Consider the following 27,226-nt stretch of genomic DNA (forward strand, 5'->3'; position numbering starts at 1 on the left):
ATATATATGTATATATATATGTTTATATATATATATATATATGTATATATATATATATATATATATATATATATATATATATATATATATATATATATATACATATATATACATATAAATTTACACCTGATGTAAGCTAGCAGTGTTTAATTGTTTATTTTAATAGTTTTTCTACGTGCAAACGCTGGTGTTTAGTAAAACGTCACGAGTGCTTGTGTTTTATTTATTTTTTTATGTGCAACCAGTGCAAGTGTGTCTGTGTGCGTGTAGTTGCCGAGATATTAATTTCTCGGGTGTTTCAGTGCTTCTCAAAGTGTTTATCAGTCAAAGAACGTGTAACATTCACCGATTCTGCCAACGGTTGACAAATTTCTTGATATACTGATCAAACTCGCAACACATCTGCGCGAGTTCACTAGAGACATCTATGGCGGTATGAGGAATTCTTTTATTAAGCGGAGACTCTTTCATTTGTGTGTAAGGTCCGCCGTCACTTATATCGGCCTATTTAAAACTAAAATAAAAAAACATATAAATCTCACCCCTATCTTGACTCCATACCAAAGATTTCATTTTAATTTTTAATTTATTTTGTTAAAAAAAAAAAATTGTAAAACGAACTCCCTCTCTAAACACTATTATCTACTTTATTAGAGAGGTAGAAACGTTATATTTGAAATGTATTGTATATTTATCAACTATTTTGTATTATTTAAATGTATGATAGATGTGCGATTAGTGAAATAAGGAAGGAATGCAAAGCTGAGATAAGCACTATCGATAAAATTAAGAAAGGTGTGTTGAGATGGTTTGGACATGTGGAATGAATGAGTGACGAAAGAACGGTAAAACAAATCTATGAGGCGAATGTTATTCGGAAAAGAAGCAGAGGAAGACCGAGAAAAACATGGCACGATCAGGTATGCCAAATACTTGAAAGTGGTCAGGTTAGGAGTCGTAACAAGCGGCGGGTATGTATGAGGAGATGCATGAACGTGGAAGAGGCGAAGAATGTTTGCAAGGACAGAGTGGTGTGGCGCTCTACTCTCTCTGCCTACCCCTGCGGGGAAGCGGCGTGATTGTTAGTTAGTTAGTTTTTTTTAAATATTTATTTTGTAATTTAAAAAAAAAAAAACTTCGTTTTTTCAATGACGGTCGTGAGCCCTGTAAATGCCAAGACTTCCATACCGTTCTTCATCTATGTTGAGGTATCAAAAACAATAGTTTAGGCTTTAAATATGTATTACTTCTTGTCATGAATTCACCCATACAGAGCCGTTGGGACCCACACTAAAATAGGGTGAATGAACAAGCCTTTGATCGTGTAAAAAAATAGTCCCCACCTGCGAACGCTTTCCATGCTAAAACTATGTATAGTTTGATATTCGCTCGTCGCTTGCGCAATGTGTGTAATACACATACGCACATACGCACACACTCACCTATACCAAGTCGTTTCATCTCGCCTCAGTCCGTCTAAAATTACGCGACCATGTAACCGGCTAGTCGTATTGACGTTGTGCAGTACATATATTGTACAAATCATAGTGACAAAAAACAGATATACAATCAGATGTGATCATAGCGATAATTGATATTGCCCTTTGTTATCCGTCAATTGTCTTTCATTGCCCGTTTATTGTTATTCGCCGTCTGTCCGTTATCATTCGTTATCCGTCTGTTGTCATTCATTGCCCGCCATTTGATATTCGCTGTCTGTCCGTTATCATTCATTATCCGTCTGTTGTTATTCGTTGCCCGTTAATTGTCATTTGCTGTCCTTCAATTTTCTTTCGTTGCACGTCATTTGTTATTCGCTGTCTGCCGGTTATCATTCGTTATCCGTCTATTGTTATTCGCTGTCCGTCAGTTGTCTTCCGTTGCCCGTCTATTGTCATTCGTTATCCTTCCGTTATCATTCGTTGTCCGCCTATTATCGTTCATTTTCCGTCCGTAATCGTTCTTTGTTTGTTTATTATTATTTATGTTGTACGAAGTGTCATTAAGATCCGATAGTTCATAAGAACCGCATCAGTGGATCCGGTCTAGAAGACCGGATCAATGAATCAGACGGGAGGGATATCTAATTTAACATACTCAACCTATAAAGGATTGTATTAGACTCGTTTTGTGTCTATAACCGCCGATATAATCAATATTTTCATTCATCATTTTCTTTTGGTAAATTCGCCTTCGTAAATACGTTGTTTTCGTAAGTTGGCAATGAATGACGTCACAGAAGCAATGGACTTATTTTAATATTGGTAACATTGCTAAATTATTGTCGACTCTATTTGTTAAAACTATTTGTATTTTGCCTAAAACTATCATTTAGCCCAGTTCTTATAACAATCTAGAATCAGGCGGTGGGGAAAGGTCTCTAAGATCCGATCGCTCGGCCGGTATAGCTGAACGGATCATCGGGATCCGGTTACTCGAACGGTACAGCCGAACGGGTCGTCGTCGTTCGCAAACGATCCGCGTCTACTGTTGACAAACACACCATCTGATAGGCCTCGAGATCGCCGCGGTAATTGCACGTTACCTGTGACGTGTGTACAAGTTTTCGTTGTTCGTCCATTGTCTTTTTGGAGTGTCTAAAGTGCTACCCATTACAAGTGACAGTTGTTTCGCCCCCTCGTATATAAATAATACATAAAAATACATAAAATTTTTGTTTTTTTAGTGTTTTTTTTTTAAATTTAATTATTTAATAAATTGGCATTAACTTTGTGAAATAACACCATGATTTAAGCATTGGGAACAATTATAATAATAATAATAAACCCCTTACCGCACCCCAATGGTGCATAGGGCACTGCTTCATATAAACGCAGTGTTATCACGATCGATTACACATGTTTAGGACAAATGTTTAGTATGGCGGGCGTCGCACGTTACGTTCAACAGATGGCGCTGCCATAGCGGAAAAACCAAAACCAAAAAAACAACAACAAAAAGGTTTTCCAAAAATATATATTTTTCACCTTGTATTTTCAATTGCATTGTTCCATAGATTTTCAATATTTTCATTGCTTCACAAGCGATTGCTTTCTTTTTTATTTCTTTTCTATTTGACCGAACTGAGTCTGAGTACATCTGGTAAAAAATAATCCATTCGAACCCTTATCAGCACCCCAATAGTGCATAGGGCACTGCATCATATAAACGCAGTGTTATCTCGATCGTTAACACATGAAGGAAAGGTGATCAGCCCTCCACTTCAGGTACCAGTCCAGTGTAATATTGAATAAATATTATATTGAAAAAATCACTTATATTTATTAAACCCCCCTGGGAATCGAACCCGAGACCTCCAGAACGGTATCCGAGCGTGCTGACCATTACACTACGGAGGGGGATAATTAAGTTATAATAAAATATTTATAGTGATTTTAAAACAAAGTTAAATTTTAATCATAAAATTCTTCAGTGCTTCAAATATAAATTATTAAAAAAAATTAAGTTACAAACTGTGGCGTTCATTTTTTTCTACACACTTTATTTGTCCTCGACAATGACACGCGTTGCTTTTTAGTTTTTTTTTTGCAGTGTAAATCAATCCAGGAACTATCGGTTGAGTTTTTACACCTGATCGAAGGTTGTATGTGATCCAATTCGGAAAATTTCGTCAATATAGAGTATCGATTAATTAATTCGGCAGTCACTTTGTGGTAAAATCTATCCATTTTGGTATTTACTAAGTAAAACATTGGTGAGATGCAAAGAAGCTTTTTACTAAGCAGAAACTCTTATATTAGTATGTGAGGTCCGAATCCTGGATTATAATCACACACATGAGAAACGCCAGAAAATACCATTTTCATTTTTATTATTAAGCTTATAATTTACGCACTCAAAATGTTGTAAATAAATTATCTGGTCAAATTATAAGCTTAATAATAAAAATGAAAATGTTATTTTCTGGCGTTTCTCATGTGTGTGATTATAATCCAGGATTCGGACCTCACATACTAATATAAGAGTTTCTGCTTAGTAAAAAGCTTCTTTACATCTCACCAATAGATGTCTCTAGTGAAGTTCTAGTGATTCAAGAACAATTTTCTAAATTGGTTCATATAAGTAAAACATTAATTAAGAATGGAGTATCCAGTTTGAAATTGAAATCACTGGACTGCCAATAAAGCGGGTTTTTTGCTGTCAAAAAAAAAGATTTTAACGTAACTTACTGTTAGTTGCACCTAGCTTTTTTGACCATCACGCTCGGTTGCCGTACTGGAGGTCCCGGGTTCAATTTCCACGGGGGGTCAAATATATAGTAATTTTTTCACTTTAATATTTATTCAATATTATCCTGGACTGGTACCTGAAGCGGAGGGCTGGTCACCTTTCCTTCGCGCGTTAACGATCAAGATAACACTGCGTTTATATGATGCAGTGCCCTATGCACTGCATCATAGGTTGGGGTGCTGATAAGGGTTCGAATGGATTATTTTTTACCAAATGTATTCAGACTCAGTTCGATCAAATAGAAAAGAAATAAAAAAGAAAGCAAACGCTTGTGAAGCAATGAAAATATTGAAAATCTATGGAACAACAATGCAATTGAAAATACAAGGTGAAAAATATATATTTTTGGAAAACCTTTTTGTTGTTGTTATTTTTGTTTTTGTTTTTGCCGCTATGGCAGCGCCATCTGTTGAACGTAACAGCGACGCCCGCCATACTAAACATTTCCCATGGCGGGCAGCGTGCTTCTTGACAACCGTTGTCACTTTTCATGATCATTTCACAATGTTTTCCACTGCATTGTGTCTCGTAGATGTTCAATATTGTCATTGCCTCGCAAGCATTTTAGAAATGTGTGCTTTCTATTTTATTTATTTAACCAGACTGAGCCACAGTAACGCGTGTCCGGGTAAAAAAATATTAATGAAATTAATAGCTTTGATTCATTGTGTTATTTTATTTCCTGATAGTATCCACCCATAAACAGTTTTATGGGTTAAGCCGGGCTTGTTTCTATATGTACATAGTTCCGTGCACTGTCCAATAAAGTATAGTCCATTTTTATTAGTGTCATATATTAATATGTAATATGTAGGTACTTAAATACTGATCATGTGACAGTTTCGTACACTCACATTAATTGGTTTGATATTTGTCCAGCGTATGGGATGTGTCGTGTAATAATATGTGCTAATAAATAGTATTTTTCTATTTGTAAAATAAGTTTGTAGCCAAAGTAGATGAGAATGTAGCCAAAGTATATGAGAATGTAGACAAAGAAGACGAGAATGTAGCCAAAGTAGATGTGAATGTAGCCAAAAAGGATGAGAATGTAGCTAAAGTAGATCAGAATGTAGCTAAAATAGATGAGAATGTAGCCAAAGTAGATGAGTATGCAGCCAAAGTAGATGAAGATGTAGCCAAAGTCGATGAGAATATAGCCAAAGTGGATAAGAATGTAGCCAAACTAGTTGTGAATAAAGCCAAAGTAGTTGAGAAAATAACCAAAGTAGATATGAATATAGGCAAACTAGTTGTAGATATAGTCGAAGGGAATATAACCAAAGAATATGAGAACATTGCTAAAGTGCGTGTGAATATAAGCAAAATTGTTGTTGATAAAGCCAAATAGATGAGAATATAGCATAAAAAAAGAATATAACCAAAATAAGAGTGAAATTTGGAAAATTAGAATATATATAGCTGAAGTAGATATGAATAGAATATGAGTTACCAAAATAAATGTGACCACAGGCAAATAGTGGATAATAAATAGTGAATAGGGCCCAAAGAGATGATAATATAGCCAAAGTCGATGAGAATATAACTAAAGTAGGTTTGAATATGACTAAATAAGTTGAGAATATAGCCAAAAATGAGAACATAACAAAAGTAGGTTTGAATATGACTAAATTAGATGAGAATATAGCCAAAGTAGATGAGAACATAACTAAAGTAGGTTTGAATATGACTAAATTAGATGAGAATATAGCCAAAGTACATGAGAACATAATTAAAGTAGGTTTGAATATGAGTAAATTAGATGAGAATATAGCCAAAGTAGATGAGATTATAACTAAAATAGGTTTGAATATGACTAAATAAGTTGAGAATATAGCCAAACATGAGAACATAACTAAAGTAGGTTTGAATATGACTAAATTAGATGAGAATATAGCCAAAGTAGATGAGAATATAACTAAAGTAGGTTTGAAAATGACTAAATTAGATGCGAATATACCCAAAGTAGATGAGAACATAACTAAATTAGGATTGAATACAACTAAATTAGATGAGAATATAGCCAAAGTAGATGAGAATATAACTAAAATAGGTTTGAATATGACTAAATTAGATGAGAATATAGCCAAACATGAGAACATAACTAAAGTAGGTTTGAATATGACTAAATTAGATGAGAATATAGCCAAAGTAGATGAGAACATAACTAAAGTAGGTTTGAATATGACTAAATTAGATGAGAATATAGCCAAAGTACGTGAGAACATAACTAAAGTAGGTTTGAATATGACTAAATAAGTTGAGAATATAGCCAAACATGAGAACATAACTAAAGTAGGTTTGAATATGACTAAATAAGTTGAGAATATAGCCAAACATGAGAACATAACTAAAGTAGGTTTGAATATGACTAAATTAGATGAGAATATAGCCAAAGTACATGAGAACATAACTAAGGTAAGTCTGAATATGACTAAATTAGATGAGAATATAGCCAAAGTACATGAGAACATAACTAAATTAGGTTTGAATATAACTAAATTAGATGAGAATGTAGCCAAAGTACATGAGAACATAACTAAAGTTGGTTTGAATATGACTAAATAAGTTGAGAATATAGCCAAACATGAGAACATAACTAAAGTAGGTTTGAATATGACTAAATTAGATGAAAATATAGCCAAAGTAGATGAGAACATAACTAAAGTAGGTTTGAATATGACTAAATTACATGAGAATATAGCCAAAGTAGATGAGAACGAACCAAACGAACGTGATAATGTAGTAACAAAATTGAAATACGACAGGCATATACGTTACGTATAAAAACACTTGATAACGCACGCATAGGAATTATCGTATTGTAACGCGTTCGCAGGTATTTTCCGGTGATGGCTTTACTCTATTTCTAGAATGTTACTCTGAGGTTTGAGAGTGCATAAATCAAGTGCGTAGGAACAACAATGTAAACAAAATGTCGGCTTAGTTGTTTTTTTTTATCAGTGTTTACTTTGAGCTACCATAGAGTCTCGGCTGACTTAGCTACCGCGCTCTTAGTTTAAGAGGATATGAGCAAACGCAGAATTCATTCCGCCGGAGAGGTCACATGTCTGTTCATCACCGATTTATTAAAAAAATGCGTATTGGATATTTTTTCTTTTTTAAAATGTATAATATACAGAAAAAATATTATTACATGTTTTTTTAAACTCCTTACCTTTAAATAACTCTTTTCTTTTCAAAATTATATACATTTATATATATATATATATATATATATATATATATATATATATATATATATATATATATATATATATATATATATATATATATATATATATATATATATATATATATATATATATATATATATATATATATTGCTGTTTCGAGGTTAGCCCTTAGGCGAAACAGCTGTCAACACAATAAATATTTTTTTCTATAGTATTAAAAATTAATTAAGTTAATGCCAGTTCATGATAAAATCTATGTAATTTATTAGTATTATATGACAAAAGTGTTTTTTTATGACATACATTGAAAAATGTTGTATAATATATTGTTTTGGCTGTAAAAATCCCGAATAAAATAAATTAAAAAAAATAAAAATAAACACAGACTATACCTACAGTGTCCTTCATTCTAAGACCACGATTGCATCCTACCATCAAAGGACATGTCGCACAGATGTAAGTAATTTTAATGTTTATTTTCTAATGCTGTACCCAGCGGTGGGCTGCAGGGGGCTCGGAGGGGCTCGCGCGAGCCCCTTGTTAAATTAAGAAAAATCAATATTCTATTAAATTAAGAGAAAAAATATTTGATATCGCTCACTCCTTTCAACAACGTCATACATATATCAAAAAACTTGATTTTTCAGGAGATCGTTTTCAAAGTTTTAAAATATAGTACCTACAATGTATTAAAAATAAATGTCAAGCCACTTATTGAACTTTTTACTGTGCAACAGATCTTTTTAGGTAAAACCTGAATGTTTTTTTTATCCATTTGAAAAATATTTAGTATATTTAAAAAAAATAATTGAACAATACATTTTCTTCAAAATGCAAAAACAACACTTTCTGCCCTGTAGCGGGTAAATATTTAGTTTGAAAAATGCCGCTTTTGCTGGGATATAGTACATTTTCTGGGCATTCCGAAAACACGCACAACTGAAAATTGACGATTTTTGATATTCGACGTTGTTGAATGGAGTGAGCGATGTATGGTAGATGTTCGAATGGTGATATAAGGAAGGAATGCAAAGCTGAGATAAGCATTATCGATAAAATTAAGAAAGGTGTGTTGAGATGGTTTGGACATGTAGAACGAATGATTGAGGAAAGAACGGTAAAACAAATTTATGAGGCGAATGTTAGTGGGAAAAGAAGCAGAGGACGACCGAGAAAAAAAGGCACGATCAGGTTTATAAAATACTTGGGCGTGATCAGGGCAGGAGTCGGAATAATCGACGGCTATGTATGAGGGGACGCATGAATGTGGAAGAGGCGAAGAATGTTTGCAAAGACAGAGTGGTGTGGCGTTCCATTCTCTCTGCCTACCCCTGCGGGGAAGTGGCGTGATGGTTAGTTAGTTAGACCTGTCATAGGCTGGTTTAAGTGATCACTTTAACTTCTGTTATTTTTATATATGACAGAAAATGTAAATCTGGGCATTCCAGGTTTACAACCTTGAAATACTTGGTTTTCTAATTGCATTCCCTTTTAAGATTCATCTGTGGAACTGAACTCACGATCAAGCGTAATATACCACTGTGCCACTAATTCAAAACATACGTTACGACGACTCCTTAAACAATGCAGGCACCGGGAGATTGAGATGTGTTCTCTCAGTATGGTACTCGTTAAGTGGGTCACGGGCGCTCGTGCCCCGTCTCGCTCGCACGCACGGGGCGGCCGCTAGCGGCGCGGGACAGAGACGGCGTCTCGTGTGAATGCTCGGTTCGATTGGTTCGAACCGGATTGCGGCAGAAGATGTACGTTATATTATGTGCGGTTTCATGTTTTTCCCCTTCAATTGTATGTAGTTCATGCAGCTTCGAATTATTCTTGTGTATTTGAATTCTTTCACGTAATATTACACGATATGAATAAAATATTGATAATGCATGTGTCTTTTCAAAATTATTAATAAATAAAAATTTATATTTGAAAAAAAAATGTACTTTAGTAGCTCTTTGAGGTCATATTTTTCGCCTACTGTTTTTTCTAATTTTATTTCTTTTTGATCATGTCTTAAACTACCCTTTTTCGATCATCTTTCTAGATGCCATATAATACATACCTTTTTTCGATCGTATTTTTAGATATATTTTCCGATCGTATATCTAGATTTTTTTATCGTGTTTCTAGATTCATTTTTCAGTCGTATTTATAGATTCTTTTATTTTTTATCGTGTTTCTAGATTCTTTTTTCCGATTGTGTTACTAGATTCCTTTGTCGATCATGTTTCTAGATTGTTTTTCCGATCGTGTTTCTAGGTCATTTTTTAACGTAGGTATTTCTAGACTCTTTTTCCAATCTTATTTCTAGATTCTTTTTCCGATCGTGTTTCTAAATTAATTTTTCGGTTGTGTTTCTAGATTCTTTTTTTGACGTGTTTCTATATTCTTTTTCCGATCAAGTTTCTAGATTACCTTTTGACGTGTTCTAGATTCTTTTTTGACGTGTTTCTAGATTATTTTTCCGATCGTGTTTCTAAATCATAAATTGACGTGTTTCTAGATTCTTTTTCCAATCGTGTTTCTAGATTCTTTTTCCCATCGAGTTCCTAGATTATTTTTTTCACCTGTTACTAGATTCTCGTAAATTGTATTTAACTGTGTTAATGTAGATGTATGTAACGACGCAAAATGACGGTCACCTGTACATGTATAAATCTCCCATATTTCAAGTGTTTCGATCACCCAATCGCCAGCCAGCAATGCATCTATCATTCCTCTTGATCTCCGCAGGGTCCAGCTCCTCGGAGGACGAGGTGCCGCCGCGGGAGAAGCAGCAGAAGTCGTCCAAGGGCTTCTCCGACTTCTGCGTGAGGAACATAGCGCAGAACGCCTTCGGCAGGCGGGAGATAGAGATCGCCGAGCAGGAGATGCCCGGCATAGTGGCCCTCAGGACCAGGGCTGGGGAGGACAAGCCGCTCAAGAACGCCAAGGTATAGTGCAAGCATCGGGATATCTGTGTATGGTGTGTGATGTGTTCCATTCTCATCTAGATTTGCCATCTCTAAGGGTGTTAAACAGGGTTGTGTAATGTCTAACTAACTAACTAACTAACCGTCACGCCGCTTAGCCGCAGGGGTAGGCAGAGAGAATCGAACGCCACACCACTGTCTTTGCAAACATTCTTCGCCTCTTCTACATTCATGCATCTCCTCATACATACCCGACGATTATTACGACTCCTGACCCGGCCGCTTACAAGCGTTTGACATACCTGATTGCGCCAGGTTTTCCTCGGTCTTCTTCTGCGTCTTTTTCCAACTACATTCGCCTCATAAATTTGTTTAACCGTTCTTTCCTCACTCATACGTTCCACATGTCCAAACCATCTCAACACACCTTTCTTAAATTTATCGATATCACTTATCTCAGCCTTGCATTCTTTCCTTATTTCATCATTCGAACATCTATCAAACATCGTTTTGCCACACATTCGACTGAGAGATCGCATTTCGACTGCCTTTAGAGTACATCTTTTTTAATCCCGTCTACGTTTCATAACTGCACAATACCTTGTACTAAGAATTAGTTACCTAAGACAGCGTCGGCATAGATTGTTTCCCATTCCTATACACAGGACCAACCTGCCGATGGTTATGCCTGTAGGAAGAGCTACCGCTATGTTGAACAGTATCACATTGGATATTGATCTGTTCCATGTGTCCGAAGGAGTTTTCCGAAGCGGGATTCTTCTACACCTTTAAGTCTTCTTGCTTACTTTTACTTTTAATATATACGCCTTGAATATTGTTTGTTATGTATATATAATTTTTTTATTGAATAAATTGAATTGAATTGAATTGAATTGAATTGAATGCATTGTTTGGATATTTGCAGATAGTGGGATGCACACACATCAATGCGCAGACAGCCGTCTTGATTGAGACGCTGGTGGCTCTGGGGGCCCAAGTACGCTGGGCCGCTTGCAATATATACTCCACGCAGAACGAAGTTGCGGCCGCGTTAGCTGAAGCAGGTACGCACTGCATTTATTTTCTTATTTTAATTTTAATTTATTAGGGAATTATACGCTTGGATAAAGGAAATATGCGAGATCGAAGATGTCGTTTGGTGGGAAAGGCAATGATGGAGACTTGTTGGGTAATATATCCAAAATTAAACAAGGTTTATTTGGTTGAATTCTACATTTATTTATGTATCTGTTAATACGTGACGTGTTTCGTCTTCTTAGGACATTATCAAACACTGATGGGGTTTGATAATGTCCAAAGAAGACGAAACGCCTCACGTATTAAAATATATATAAATAAAAGTAGAATTCAACCAAATAAACCTTGTTTAATTTTGGATATATTACCCAACTATTCATTATTGAATTCTACCAACTGTCTGCAGTTACAATAAATGACGAAGACAATGGTATGTGCATATGTGGAGAATAAAACCATCCAGACTCCCCCACGTTGCATTGACCACCAAAGAATTGGATCGACGGCCGGGAATGGACATCGCAGGAGGCTAATCCCTCTTAAAAACAGGACCACAAGGCCTACACCTAGAAAAAAAAGGGAATTATACTTTCTTCATATTTAAGTTGTAGGTCCTGCTATCATATACGTCACCTAGGCCATGCCTTCGTATCATGTTACCTTTCTGCAGCATCCATGAATTATTTGGTCTTCCTCTAGATGTCTTTCGAGGAAGATCCATGGCGATCGCCCGGTTTACAATATGTTCAGGTTCACTGCGTCCTATGTGCCCATACCATCTCAATTGCCTTTCCTCTACCTTACTATTGATGCCATTTATTTATTTATGATATTACACCCAGGTTTTCACTAACGCATAACTCTTTATTTGCGGGAGACAATCAAAAGCTTCTTTTCCATACTGTTGGTAGAGAGAGGGAGACGCTTGCGAGCGTTCAATTTGCTTACTTTAGGTAGAGCGCGAGAGACGCCTGCAAACATTGTACAGATGGGAATTGGGTGTGGCGGTTACTTGTGATTAGTATACTGAGGGTCGGGCGGCAGATTGCTAGAGTATAATTAGGGTCCTTTTCCATACTTTTGGTAGAGAGCGGGAGACGCTTGTCAGCGTTCTATTTGCTTACTTTAGGTAGAGCGCGAGAGACGCCTGCAAACATTGTACAGATGGGAATCGGGTGTTGCGGCTACTTGTGGTTAGTATACTGAGGGTCGGGCGGCAGACTGCCAGAGTATAATTAGGGTCCTTTTCCATACTGTTGGTAGAGAGCGGGAGACGCTTGCGAGCGTTCTATTTGCTGACTTTAGGTAGAGCGCGAGAGACGCCTGCAAACATTGTACAGATGGATAAAGGGTTTGCGGTTACTTGTGATTAGTATACGACCCTAATAAGTATACCAATTAGGGTCTGGGTTGATGAAAGAACCGCCCGACAACAATGTGTTAAATACAGATTATCCTTATCTGAAATCTCTCCGTAATCAAATTCCAGTCAACCAATCAAGTTCAGTGAGATTTCTACAGGTAGCCATGATTCGTTACCCTATACGTTGCATCATACATGCCACATCCTGTAATTATAATATTATTTGATGTTTAGTGTGTTCAACAATGCGTGCAAATTGTCCTCACATATCTGGAATCTCTTATTAATAACTTTTTACCGCATTGAGGTCATGTTTTGACCGTATTTTTCAATGTGGGTTTTCCCTTCTGCAGAGAATACATATCGCTCACTTCTTTCAACAACGTCATATATCAAAAAACTAGATTTTTCAGGAGATCATTTTAAAAGTTTAAAAATATAAAAAAATGTTTTCAAAACAAATATCAAGCCACTTGTTGAACTTTTTACTGTGCAAACAGATCTTTTTAGGTAAAATCTGAATCTGTTTTTTCTATAAATACCATTCACCGACTATACTCAGCGGCGCTTTGAGATGCCGGACTGACCTGGGAGGAAGCCAAGGAGATGGCGCGTGACAGAGTGACTTGGAGACGTCTCGTGTTGACCATATACTTCACCTAGGGAGCGAACATGGATAAAGAAGAGAGGAACCATTCTCTCCACATGGCCAAACCATCTTAAAAGACCCTTAATCTTCCCAATCATACCCATCTCATCCGTACATCCCTTCTGACTTCTCCATTAGATTTGCTAGATATTTACACCCACTGTATTTCCGATCCAGGTTACAGCGTATTCGCGTGGAGAGGCGAGACGGAAGAAGACTTCTGGTGGTGCATAGACCGCTGCATAGCAGCCGAGGGTTGGCAGCCCAACATGATCCTGGACGACGGAGGAGACGCCACACACCTCATGCTTAAGAAGCATCCGGCTGCCTTTAAAGCCATAAAAGGTCAGTCCTGCTGATTGGATTAACCTTTTAACCGCGTTCACTTTGTTCCTGAGAGACGCCCGTGCGCAGCAGTATTTTGCCGTTTTTCAAATGATTACTTTTATCATGTATTTAGTTAAGAAACGATTTATTTTCCTAAGCAAAAACGTTCAATGGGATTCATTGTGCCTTTTTGGTACTCTATAATACACTTGTGTCACATTATTCTTGAAATATATGGTAATATAAACAAATAAGATCGTAACATAAATAAATCAAAGCACGCATCGTGTGTCACTCTTACCCACTGGCGATGCGTAGCGTCGAGAGTGAGACAGATATAGGGTATGATTATGGCGCGGACTAATTACCGACTGCAAGAAAAATGAGGGATCTGTTCTTTTATTTATCCTTGTGATGTTACAAATTATAAGTCAGATATTTCAACAGATGTCATAAGGCCAAGGATTGACGTATTATTTTATCCAAAGTTCCACACCATGAAAAAATCCCTCCAAGTTGAACTGAGGTTCGAAACTTGGAGTAAAGTAAAAACGCAAACGGTTATGTCAGCCGCGTACAGGGAATGTTTTCTGAAAACACATACGGTTATGCGAGCCGCGTGGATCCGGTTAAGAATGTGGAAGCGTGGTTAGCCCGTTGTGGAAGCGTCGGGGTTACCAGCGTGGTCGCTTACTAAGGCCGATTGGTACTCGATCACGGGCCCACGCGGTCCTATCTCCTCGGAGGCTGCAAATGATTACTATATGAAATCGTGAAAATAATAAATGCTCATCTTACTCGGGAATCCGCGTTTATTTTAGCACAAAACATTTTTGATTACAAGTTGACTCAAAATTTACAGATGCTTCTACTCTACACTGATATTTACAAAAAAAACTTACTTATAACCCTTATCCGCACCTAATGGTGCATAGGGCACTGCGTCAAATTGACGCAGTGTTATCTCGATCATTATTTACATGAAGGCAAGGCGATCACTCTTGCGCTCCAGGTACCAGTCCGGGGTAATATTAAATAAATATTACAGTGTTAAATCACTGTAATATTTATTACAGTGATTTAACACTGTTTGTTCGCCTCCGTAGTGTAATGGTCATCACGCTCGGCTACCGTTCTGGAGGACCCGGGTTCGATTCCCAGGGGGGGTAAAAAGAAATATGACTGATTTTTTCACTGTAATATTTATTCAATATTACCCTGGACTGGTACCTGAAGCGGAGGGCTGATCACCTTTCCTTCATGGGTTAACGATCAAGATAACACTGCGTTTATGTGACGCAGTGCCCTATGCACCATTGGGATGCGGATAAGGGTTTTATTTTTATTATTATTATAAATCACTAATATTTATTTTCACCCCCCCTGGGAATCGAACCTGGGACCACCAAGGCGGTAGCTAAACACGCCGACCATTACACCACGGAGGCGGACAACAAAAAAACTATATTGATAAAAATGTTACAAAACACGAGACGCAAAGGTAGTACGTATTGACAGGCACACTGCGGCATCGGTGACGGAACGGAGAAAGTACTCTGCTTTGCTTTGGTTTAGAAAGACTTGGTGACGTCACTTTGTATGTTCGTAAACGCACGGGGCATTCACCACAAAAAGATAAAATCTGTAATTTTTCTATCCCTAAGTTACTTGCTTCATCACAACTTAGAGCGATGAGCAGAGCGGACACCGTTGGCACAAAAAACGCGCCTAGAGTGTCAGAAATGAAGACTCTATGAAGCATATCAGGCTAGAGTCTTCGAGATGGAATAAGAAACGCCAGGATCAGGGAAATATGCAAGATCGAATATGTCGTTAGGTGGGGAAGGCAACCAAGGAGACAATGGTATGGAACCATCCAGACTCTCCCACATCGCACGGCCAACCCCAAGGCAGACCGCCAAAGAGATGGATCGACAGCTGGGAATCGACATCGCAGGAGGCTAATCCCTCTTAGAAGAATATTTTTTATATATCGCTCACTCCTTTCAAGAACATCATAATTAAAAAAAATATATTTTTCAGGAGAACGTTTTTAAAGTTTAAAAATATAAAACAATGTTTTAAAAATAAATATCAAGCCACTTATTGAACTTTTTACTGTGCAACAGATCTTTTAGGTAAAACCTGAAGGTTTTTTATCCATTTGAAAAATATTTAGTATATTTAAAAAAATAATTAAACAATACCTTTTCTTCAAAATGCAAAAACAACACTTTCTGCCCTGTAGCGGGTAAATATTAAGTTAAAAATATGCCTCTTTTGCTGGGATATAGTACATTTTCTAGGCATTCCGAAAACATGCACAACTGAAAATTGACCATTTTCGATTTATGACGTTGTTGAAAGAAGTGAGCGGTATGTACAAAGATTTGGGCGCTCGTAACAGGGATGATTGATTGTTCCAGGTATCGTGGAAGAGAGTGTGACGGGAGTGCATAGGCTCTACCAGCTCAGCAAGGCTGGGAAGCTTTGCGTGCCCGCCATGAACGTGAATGACTCCGTCACCAAAACAAAATTTGACAATCTTTACTCGTGCAGGTGAGATTTTTTAACTTGTTTATTTGATTTTAGGGTTGTTATTCAAAATGTAGGTAAAAAATCATAATTTTTTCTTCATATTTCTCAAAAAAAATACTTACAACGTACTAGATAATTTTTTATTTTTTATTTATTTTTTTATTAATTTTTTATTTTTTATATTATTTTTTAGACCCCTAACCTTCCCCTCCTGGTGATATGTATTTTACTTACTCACTTATAACCCTTATCCGCACCCAATGGTGCATAGGGCACTGCATCGAATTGACGCAGTGTTATCTTGATCATTACGTACATGAAGGCAAGGTGATCACTCTTGCGCTTCAGGAACCAGTCCAGGGTGATATTAAATAAATATTACAGTGTAAAATCCCTGATATTTATTTTCGTCCCCCCTGGGGATCGAACCGGGGACCTCCAGAATGGTAGCCGAGCGTGCTGACCAATACACTATGGAGGCGGACGGGATATTTATTTACTACAACTCAACTTTTAAAATGAGAATATCAGTTAAAAATATAATAGATACGGGCTCACAATTTTTGTATTCCTCCGTAGTATAATCATGTATTACGTGAGAGTAATATAACATTTTGAGTGTGTCCAAATACTTGTTCACAAAATCTGAATTATCTCCAATTACAGGAGTTATTTTCATATTATTTTTTGACATCTCATCAAAGATGAAGAAGAATATGTAAGTCCAGGCATTTACGACGGTCGTCAGCCCCGTAAATGCCTAGACTTTTATATTCTTCTTCATTGTTGATGAGATGTCAAAAAATAATTTATTATAAATTAAAACCCTTATCCGCACCCCAATGGTGCATAGGACACTGCGTCTTTTAAACGCAGTGTTATCATGATCGTTTTACACATGAAGGAAAGGTGATCAGCCCTCCGCTTCAGGTACCAGTCCATGGTAATATTAAATAAATATTACAGTGAAAAAATCGCTAATATTTATTTTACCCCCCTTGGGAATCGAACCCGGGACCTCCAGAACGGTAGCCGAGCGTGCTGACCATTACACTACGGAGGCGGACAATAAATAATGAATAAATATTAGAGTGAAAAAATCACTTATATTTATTTGACCCTTCCCTGGGAATCGAACACGGGATCTTCAATGCGGTAGCCGAGCATGCTGACGATTACACTGTGGAAGCGAACCGTAAGGGGAAAGTTAATGAATTTTATTTTTTAAGGGAGAGCATAATCGATGCGCTGAAAAGGAGCACAGACCTGATGTTTGGCGGGAAGCAAGCGGTGGTCTGCGGCTACGGTGAGGTGGGAAAGGGCTGCTGTCAAGCGCTGCGCGCCCTCGGCTGCGTTGTAAGTGCCCCTTTTTACCATGTGCTGTCCTGAAAAATCAAGTTTTTTGATATATGACCTTGTTAAAAGGAGTGAGCGATATATTTAAAAAAAATATTTTTATCAACATGTTCCGAGGCTCCGTTTGGTTAAATGGAAAAGAAAGAAAATGAATATTTTATTTATTTCCTAGGTTTACGTAACAGAGATTGACCCCATCTGCGCCTTGCAAGCTTCAATGGACGGCTGCAGAGTCGTCAAACTGAATGAGGTGAGTCTAGTTTGTATCGGTGTGCTGGTACCGACAATAATGTATTTAAGCGAAACATGGAACTGGCAAAGGAAGGATTGAAAGCAGAGTGAACGCTGTTGAAATGCGCCCCCTCAGACGAATGTGTGGAAAATCATTGTATGACAGAATTAAAAAACGAAGATGTAAGAAAGGAATGTTCGGCTGAACGAGGAATAATTAAAAAGATTAGGAAGAGTTCTTTACGGTGGTATGGACATGTGGAGAGAATGGATAGCGAGAGAATGACTAAGAAAATATATGTGGCGAATGTGAGAGGGAAAACAGAACGAGGACGACCGAAAAGACTTGGCACGCTCAGATAAATCAGAACCTAAAATCTGGCAGTGTCAGAAGTCTGCGTAATCGGAGGGCATGTATGACTAGATGTATGGATGTGAAGGAGGCGAGGAGTGTTTGTCAGGACACAAGAGTGTGGCGTTCCATCCCCTCTGCCTACCCTTGCGGAGAAACATTGTGATGGTAGTAGTAGTAGTTTGTATTGCAGACCTCCAATGGCGCGTAGAGCACTCCATCAGAGCATGCTTAACTGGAACAGTTCATAGAGTCGAAGAAATGCGTATTTGATAATGTATAGTATTATAGTGACATCTCAACATAGATGAAGAAGAATATGGAAGCCTGGGCATTTACGGGGCTTACGACCACTTGTTATTTTGACTTTGGTCTCCATCATTATGGCAAGTCTTCTCTTGTTATCAATTCAATAATTAAAACATTAGTTTGAAATTTTAGGGATAAAAAAAAAAACGTATGTAAAATATTATGTTAGTGCGAATGCGCGTAAGTAGAGGTATTTGATTCTTCGTGTCTCTTCCTCAGGTGATCCGCAACGTGGACCTGGTGATCACGGCCACGGGCAACAAGGGCGTGGTGACGCGGGAGCACATGGAGCGCATGAAGAACGGCTGCGTGGTGTGCAACATGGGCCACTCCAACACGGAGATCGACGTGCACAGCCTGCGCACGCCCGACCTGGTCTGGGAGAGGGTGCGCTCGCAGGTGAGACGCCGCCGCCGGGCGGCACGGGACGGTCACTGGGCAAGACAGCCATTCTAACCCTGTACTCCTGCGACTCCCCCTCTCCTTGTCCTCGTTCCTGAGGGGTGTGAACATCCTCTCTCGTTCCTGAGGGTTGTGACCATCCTCTTTCCTCATCCTCACTGCTGATGGTCGTGAACATCCTCTCTTCTTACGTATTAGTCTTCTTCTCCACCTCTAATGATACACCGCCTTCCGCATCGTCCTGGTAACCAAAGGGCTAGTACACAGTATTTGCAGGGGTTTCGTGCATTCAGAATTCCGAAACTATGAAATAGATAGGACTCCTCCCAGATAGGACTCCTCCCGGACCTTGATACCAGTCAGCAACTGTCTCCCTGCTCTTGTTCTTTGGAGCACATTTGCTTGCTGACCATATCGGTCCATGGAACGCGTAGCACTCTACAATTTAGCCACATTTCGAATGCCTCCAACTTGTGAGAATGTCCTAGTCGTACATATTTACCAAGTAAAATTATAATAAAAAAGCATAGGTATTATCACAAGATGACTGTCGAATCAATGATAAAACTGTTCAGTGTATTTTACTCTAAATTTTGGCTGAGATAATTTTGGCTATGAACATTTTTCTGCCAGACTGCCTTGAGGCTGGCTATCCATATACCAGTAAGTATTTTTCATTTATTTTGTGTGTACACTGTAAATTTTACGTGTTAATTATACATATATAAAAGTGGTATTACACAATGTGAAAGATGAACGATAATCAGATTGTTTAATTATATCGATCACTCCTTTCAACAACGTCATAAATCAAAAAACTTGATTTTTCAGGAGATCGTTTTTAAAGTTTAAAGATATTATAAAATGTATTAAAAATAAATATCAAGACACTTATTGAACTTTTTACTGTGCAACAGATCTTTTTAGGTAAAACCTGAATGTTTTTTCTCCATTTGAAAAATATTTAGTATATTTAAAAAAAATAATTAAACAACACCTTTTCTTCAAAATGCAAAAACAACACTTTCTTCCCTGCAGCGGGTAAATATTAAGTTAAAAATATGCCGCTTTTGCTGGGATATAGTACATTTTCTGGGCATTCGGAAAACATGCACAACTGAAAATTGACGATTTTTGATTTATGACGTTGTTGAAAGGAGTGAGCGATATGTGTGTCTATTTTTGGCTGTTGTGAAAATAACCAATTCTCCTGCCGTCGCACTCGTGTCCCTTTCACCCCTATGACTAGAGACATCTATTGGTGAGATGAAATAAGCTTTTTATGAGAAGAATAAAAAGCTTCTAAGATGTCTCTAGTGAAATTCTAATGATTATGTCTCAAATTTGTTGCACTATGTTTCAAATTTGAACAATATATAATACATATATAGAAGTTCCAAGAATTTTAGTAGACTGGTTGTCAATCATGGGTAGAATTGTGATTTGACCTCACATACAAATATTGTAGTCGTACAGGAGAAAGTGACCAACTAACAAAACGTAAAATGTTCAGGAGGGCCATTTAAGTCACTTTTGCTTGGCAAGAAAATAAACATCAATGCAGGTAGTCATTTTTAACAAGTCAATATATTATACTTCCAAGTTTAAAATCCTTTGGGATTTTTTCCAGGGCAATATTAAACTAGTAAGATATCAAATAGTCAATGACCACATTTTTGTAAAAAATGCACTTGGTCACTTTCTCCTGTAGGACTACGATGTAAGAGTTTCTGCTCAATAAAAAAAAATGCTTCGTTTCACCAACAGATGTCAATGTACAATGCTTGGATTGAAAAACTGGATCATACATTTAGAACTTCCTAGAATTTGAGCAGTGTTCCAGATTTTGTCTATTTTAGACACGGCTCGAGGTTTTGTTGGCTCGCGGTTGACGTCGCGTGTGCTCGCAGGTGGACCACGTGATCTGGGAGAGCGGCAAGAGGATCGTGCTGCTGGCGGAGGGCCGGCTGGCCAACCTGTCCTGCTCCTCGCTACCCTCCTTCGTGGTGTCCATCACGGCCGCCACGCAGGCGCTGGCGCTCATCGAGCTCTTCAACGCGCCCGCCAACAGATACAAGGTCAGTCTGCTCTATTTGTTGCAGAAGTGTGTACAGTGAAACCTATATCTATTGTTTTTAAAGGGACCTATTAAAATAAACAAAGAATACGGGATTAAGAGGTCAATACGCAAGTAGATACGACCGAGTAAAGATACCATCCTCTAAATCTGCATAACCATTCGTAGGCTAAAATTCTAAGAAGAATACATGTTTCAGATGCAAATGTATTTATTTAAAAAAAATACAAACCTGAATGGAATTTTAAAAAATACTTTTGTTTTTAACTGTTTTATTTTCGTAAGTCAATAGTGTATTTTCGGCTTTGCAAATAGTATTTATTTCAGCATCGGTTATTGAATGTGCGTTGTAGAAAGTTTTCTTTCAAAGAGTGTGCACGCTTCTGGAAATGCAGGTACAGGCAGCGGCTCCTTTTCATCAATATCGACCTCTCCCGCTATCGGTTACACAAGCTTTCTAGTTTCTATCCCATACGTTGCCATTGAATGTAAGAAAATCGAAAAGAATGTAAAAAAACAGACAAAATGTATAAAATATGCAGCTTAATTCGAACGATAAATGCGGTAAATGGTGATAGAGAAACGATCAATGCGGTTTAGTTTAGTATGAAATGAATTCGGGATAGAAGAAATAAACGACACATCCGGGAAAACGATTATTCGAGAAACGATAGATAGGGGTTTCGCTGTATTTGAATAACTTGGAAAATGATAAAGACGACATTGAAAATGTGTTTTATCATTTTCCGTGTTATTCAAATACATTAAATTTGCACATGGAAAGCTTTTCAAATATCGTAGTTGTACAGGAGAAAGTGACCAACTAACAAAACGTAAAATGTTAAGGAGGGCCATTTAAGTCACTTTTGCTTGGCAACAAAATAAACATCAATGCAGTTAGTCATTTTTACTAAGTCAACATATTATACTTACAAGTTTAAAATCCTTTGGGATGTTTTTCAGGGCAATATTAAGCTAGTAAGATATCAAATAGTCAATGATCACGTTTCTGTAAAACAATACACTTGGTCACTTTCTCCTGTATGACTACGATATGTACATGTAACATAACTGAATATAACAAACTAAAACATCAAAATGCACTTACGGCAAAGTAATTAAACATGTTTTACAGTAAGATACATACTCACATACAATGCAGTGAACTACGAAACTGTATTTAAGCTTGAGTTAAAATGTCTATGATCGTCTTTTATTTACCCGCTGTTTGTCATTTTCTGGCCGCCAAATCTCTCAGATGCCTCAGAAGTAAAAGCGCAAATATAATGAGTGCAGTCGGGTAAAGGAAATGGGCACGACCCCGGTAGGTCGGATAACTCGGAAGGTTGGATAACCGAAAGTTGGATAACCGAGACTACTGTAGTTTGAAATAATCATAATAATAATCTTGGATGATTTATAAAGCGCCATTTTCGTAAAAAACTACCTCAAGGGCGCTTATACAGGTATAAATTATGATGTGAAAATGATAATGAGAGAAAATTTAAAAACTATATTAATGAAAAACGTCGTCAATCGGCTGAGTCTGAAGGCAGGAAAGTGGAGCCGCCGTATTGTTGCGCTTTCTTCTCGGTCTTCTTGGGCTGGAGCATGGCCAAGATGTTGGACAGGACGCCACACTGTGTGATGGTAATGCTGGAGAGCAGCTTGTTAAGGTCCTAAATGTCATATATATGTGGTTTTACAAGTAAATTCAACTTTATGTTTAATAGCGGGTATTTTATCCAGGCTAAAAGCTTTAAATAACAGGAATTTTAGAGTTAGCGGTTTTTGCCAGTATACCCACGATATATTATATTGACAAATCCAGATTTGTGAACACACTCAAAATATTGTCAGTAAGGATACATCAGTAATATATTTTTAGTTTATTATAAAGTTTTTGTGTTTTACTGTTAAGGCGGACGTGTACCTCCTGCCCAAGAAGATGGATGAGTACGTGGCGAGTCTGCACCTGCCCACCTTCGACGCGCATCTAACCGAGCTGACCGACGAACAGGCCAAGTATCTGGGCCTCAACAAGGTGGGGCCCTTCAAGCCCAACTACTACCGGTATTAGGCCCGCGAGGGCCCGTCTCACACGCAGACACACGACACTCACTCACGCAGACACACGACACTCACTCACGCAGACACACGACGCTCACTCACAGAGATACACGACACTCACTCACGCAGACACACGACGCGCACTCACGGAGACACACGACACTCTCTCACAGAGATACACGACACTCACTCACAGAGATACACGACACTCACTCATGTAGAGACACAACACTCACTCACAGAGACACACGACACTTATTCACGCAGACACATGACACTCACTCACCTAATACTAGGTTTGCGAGAGCCTGTCTCCCCTACACACAGAGACACACGACACTCATTCACGCAGACACATGGCACTCACTCACCCAGACACACGACACTCACTCATGCAGACATATGACACACACACACACACAGACTCAGACACACACAGACTCAGACATACACTCAGACGTATTACGGAGTGTCCTTTTGTTAACTTTAAAGTTCAGTATTGAAAGGGGTATCATAAGTTGCCTTCTGTAATCAAAATAAGGAATTAATTAATAAAATTGTCTTTAGCCGTCAAAGATGACTATGTTGGATTCGAAAGTACGTAAAAGCTTGTTCAAACTAAATTTAAATATATATATATATATATATATATATATATATATATATATATATATATATATATATATATATATATATATATATTAATAAAAAAACCTTTCCGGGAGTACAATAATTGATGTCCTACTTTCCTTGAGAAATAGGTTTTTTTTACACAAGAAAAAAATCTTGAAATCTATGAATTATGAAGACAGAAATTATGTATGTAAAAAAGATTAAAAAAGATTACGTCTGCCTCCGTAGTGTAATGGTCAGCACGCTCGGCTACCGTTCTGGAGGTCCCGGGTTCGATTCCCAAGGGGGGTAAAATAAATATAAGTGATTTTTTCACTGTAATATTTATTCAATATTATTACCCTGGATTGGTACCTGAAGCGGAGGGCTGATCACCTTTCCTTCATATGGAAACGATCAAGATAACACTGCGTTTATATGACGCAGTGCCCTATGCATCATTGGAGTGCGGATAAGGGTTTTTTTAAATATTTTATTATAAATGATTCAAATGTATTATGTTATAAATAAAAATGTAAATATATTAAATGAATAAAAAAAAAAAAAAAAAATATATATATATATATATATAATATATATATATGGTAAATATGCACCTCTGAAATTTCTTAATTTGATAGGTGTACCTTGAATAGAAAAAAATTGTGGAACACTGCCCTAAACACCACTGGGTACCCGGAATAATTTTTTTACCAAATTCCATAATAACCAATTTTAAAAGAGCGTAAAACAGGGATGCAACATAAAGATAACGCGGTTTGAAGGCATGGCCTAGGTGGCGTTGTCCGTGACAGAAGGACCTACAGCCTGAGGACGAGGAGAGCTGACTCCAACAGTCTACAATAATAATATAATAATAAAACCCTTATCCGCACCCAATGGTGCATAGGGCACTGCGTCATATAAACGCAGCGTTATCTTGATCGTTTACACATGAAGGAAAGGCGATCAGCCTTCCGCTTCAGGTACCAACCAGTCCAGGGTAATATTGAATAAATATTACAGTGAAAAAATCACTTATATTTATTTTGCCCCCCTTGGGAATCGAACCCGGGACCTCCAGAACGGTAGCCGAGCGTGCTGACCATTACACTACGGAGGCGGACAGGACACAGTCTACAAAGACGATAAATATCTCATACTGATTTGGGGTGATAATTTTACGAAACTTCTAGTCGCTTTTACTAGCTAAAGATTATTTTATTTTTGAAACTAGGCTGTTATCAAAACTACTACAACATTTAGACACTTTTGATTAAAAATTCAAAATATTTACTATGACGGCTTGTCACATGCTTATATGCACAGACACACACACAAATACACATACAGACACAGTGACCCACCCACACAAATACACATACATGTAGATGACATGGAAAACTTACTACTGTTTTAATATTATGCTTATATATTGAAATTGGGAACGTTTTGCGTTAATTTTTTGTTATACCGCTCACTCCTTTCAAGAACGTCATAAATAAAAAAACTTGATTTTTCAGGAGAACGTTTTTAAAGTTTAAAAATATAATACAATGTTTAAAAAATAAATATCAAGCCACTTATTGAACTTTTTACTGTGCAACAGATCTTTTAGGTTAAAACCTGAAGGTTTTTTCTCCATTTGAAAAATATTTAGCAGATTTAAAAAATTAATTAAACAATACATTGTCCGCCTCTGTAGTGTAATGGTCAGCACGCTCGGCTACCGTTCTGGAGGTCCCGGGTTCGATTCCCAAGGGGGGTAAAATAAATATTAGTGATTTTTTCACTGTCATATTTATTCAATATTACCCTGGACTGGTACCTGAAGCGGAGGGCTGATCACCTTTCCTTCATGTGTAAACGATCAAGATATAACACTGCGTTTATATGACGCAGTGCCCTATGCACCATTGGGGTGCGGATAAGGGTTTTATTATTATTATACCTTTTCTTCAATAAACAAAAACAACACTTTCTGCCCCGTAGCGGGTAAATATTGAGTTAAAAATATGCCTCTTTTGCCGGGATAAAGCACATTTTCTGGGCATTCTGAAAACATGCACAACTGAAAATTTACGATTTCTGATTTATGACGTTCTTGAAAGGAGTGAGCGATATACAGTCCTCATTTAACCCAAGATAACTAAACATTCGTCCACGCGACGACGTCCCTCTCCGAGAAAGTCAAGTGCACTTAAAGTGATTTAAAGCAGCAAAATCCCCTTTTTATTTATTTATTTAATTACAAATAATCGCACTACGAATGAGCAAATAATTTTTCATATTTTATGTAGCACCATTTTCGTAAAATACAACCTAATGGGCGCTTACCTGCGATTGACTTGGTAATATAATTTTGATTGACTTGGTAATGTAATATCGCTCACTCCTTTCAAGAACGTCATAAATCAAAAAACTTGATTTTCCAGGAGAACGTTTTTAAAGTTTAAAAATATAATACAATTTATTAAAAATAAATATCAAGCCACTTATTGAACTTTTTACTGTGCAACAGATCTTTTAAAGTAAAATCTAAAGGTATTTCTCCATTTGAAAAATATTAAGTATATTTAAAAAAATAATTAAACAATACCTTTTCTTCAAAATGCAAAAACAGCACATTCTGCCCTGTAGCGGGTAATTATTGAGTTAAAAATATTCCGCTTTTGCTGGGATATAGTACATTTTCAGGGCATTCCGAAAACATGCACAACTGAAAATTGACGATTTTTGATTTATGACGTTCTTGAAAGGAGTGAGCGATATATCCAATATTAAACAAGGTTACTGGATTAAATTCTACTTTTATTTACATGTATATGATAATATGTGACGCGTTTCGCCTTATTAAGACATTATCATATATTCATTCATTCATCATTTCAAACCCTTATCCGCACCCCGATGGTGCATAGGGCACTGCATCATTAAACGCACTGTTATCTTGATCGTTAACGCATGAAGGAAAGGTGATCAGCCCTCCGCTTCAGGTACCAGTCCAGGGTAATATTGAATAAATATTAGAGTGAAAAAATCACTTTTATTTATTTGACCCCCCCTGGGAATCGAACCCGGGACCTCCAGTACGGTAGCTAGCGTGCTGACCATTACACTATGGAGGTCTCATATATATGTAAATAAAAGTAGAATTCAATCCAATTACCTTGTATAATAATAAATAACCTTGTATAATTTTGGATATATTACCAAACAATTTAAAATGGAATTCTACCTACTGTCGGCAGTTACAAAAATCGTTTTTTAGTTTTTTTTTTTAATAAATATCATCTCAATGTTTCTAACTACTGGCGGAAGAGACATTCCATACATTCCATGCCATCAATCCCGCAACAGCAAAAGGCACGCTCGCGAAATTTAGTGCGCTGGTTAGATCACTTTTCCCATAGCGGTAGTTGTAGCCGATCGAAGCGTGAGACGTCTATCAACCAATTAGTCTGGAATACACAGCTCTTTTAGATACTCTGGAGCCATATTATGTATTGATTTATATTATTTGTTGATTCGGC

At 37.3% G+C, this 27,226-nt stretch overlaps 1 protein-coding gene across 6 annotated transcripts in view; it reads left to right on the forward strand.

Moving 5' to 3' along the window:
- Positions 1–23,656, forward strand: part of LOC148304344 (adenosylhomocysteinase-like 1) — a 42,917-nt gene extending 19,261 nt beyond the window's left edge. The window contains exons 1-12 of one of the 6 annotated variants that reach the window (XM_088268477.1): positions 1,432–1,575; positions 3,152–3,240; positions 7,834–7,904; positions 10,191–10,390; positions 11,295–11,433; positions 13,597–13,764; positions 16,173–16,305; positions 17,514–17,640; positions 17,813–17,890; positions 18,752–18,931; positions 20,845–21,012; positions 22,933–23,656. In XM_088268477.1, the coding sequence (XP_088124603.1) occupies positions 7,892–7,904; positions 10,191–10,390; positions 11,295–11,433; positions 13,597–13,764; positions 16,173–16,305; positions 17,514–17,640; positions 17,813–17,890; positions 18,752–18,931; positions 20,845–21,012; positions 22,933–23,091 (1,365 nt within the window). In that variant the 5' untranslated portion in view covers positions 1,432–1,575; positions 3,152–3,240; positions 7,834–7,891 and the 3' untranslated portion in view covers positions 23,092–23,656. Of the gene's footprint in view, positions 1–1,431; positions 1,576–1,878; positions 2,619–3,151; positions 3,241–7,660; positions 7,905–10,190; positions 10,391–11,294; positions 11,434–13,596; positions 13,765–16,172; positions 16,306–17,513; positions 17,641–17,812; positions 17,891–18,751; positions 18,932–20,844; positions 21,013–22,932 lie in introns of those variants that run through there. The other 5 variants (XM_088268472.1, XM_088268475.1, XM_088268473.1 and 2 more) reach the window with 5 other exon arrangements.
- Positions 23,657–27,226: the final 3,570 nt, after the last annotated feature.

Source organism: Brachycentrus maculatus, unplaced genomic scaffold (assembly GCF_059751285.1).
Source record: "Brachycentrus maculatus isolate JH-2025_06_01 unplaced genomic scaffold, ASM5975128v1 h1tg000324l, whole genome shotgun sequence".
Lineage (NCBI taxonomy): Eukaryota > Metazoa > Arthropoda > Insecta > Trichoptera > Brachycentridae > Brachycentrus > Brachycentrus maculatus.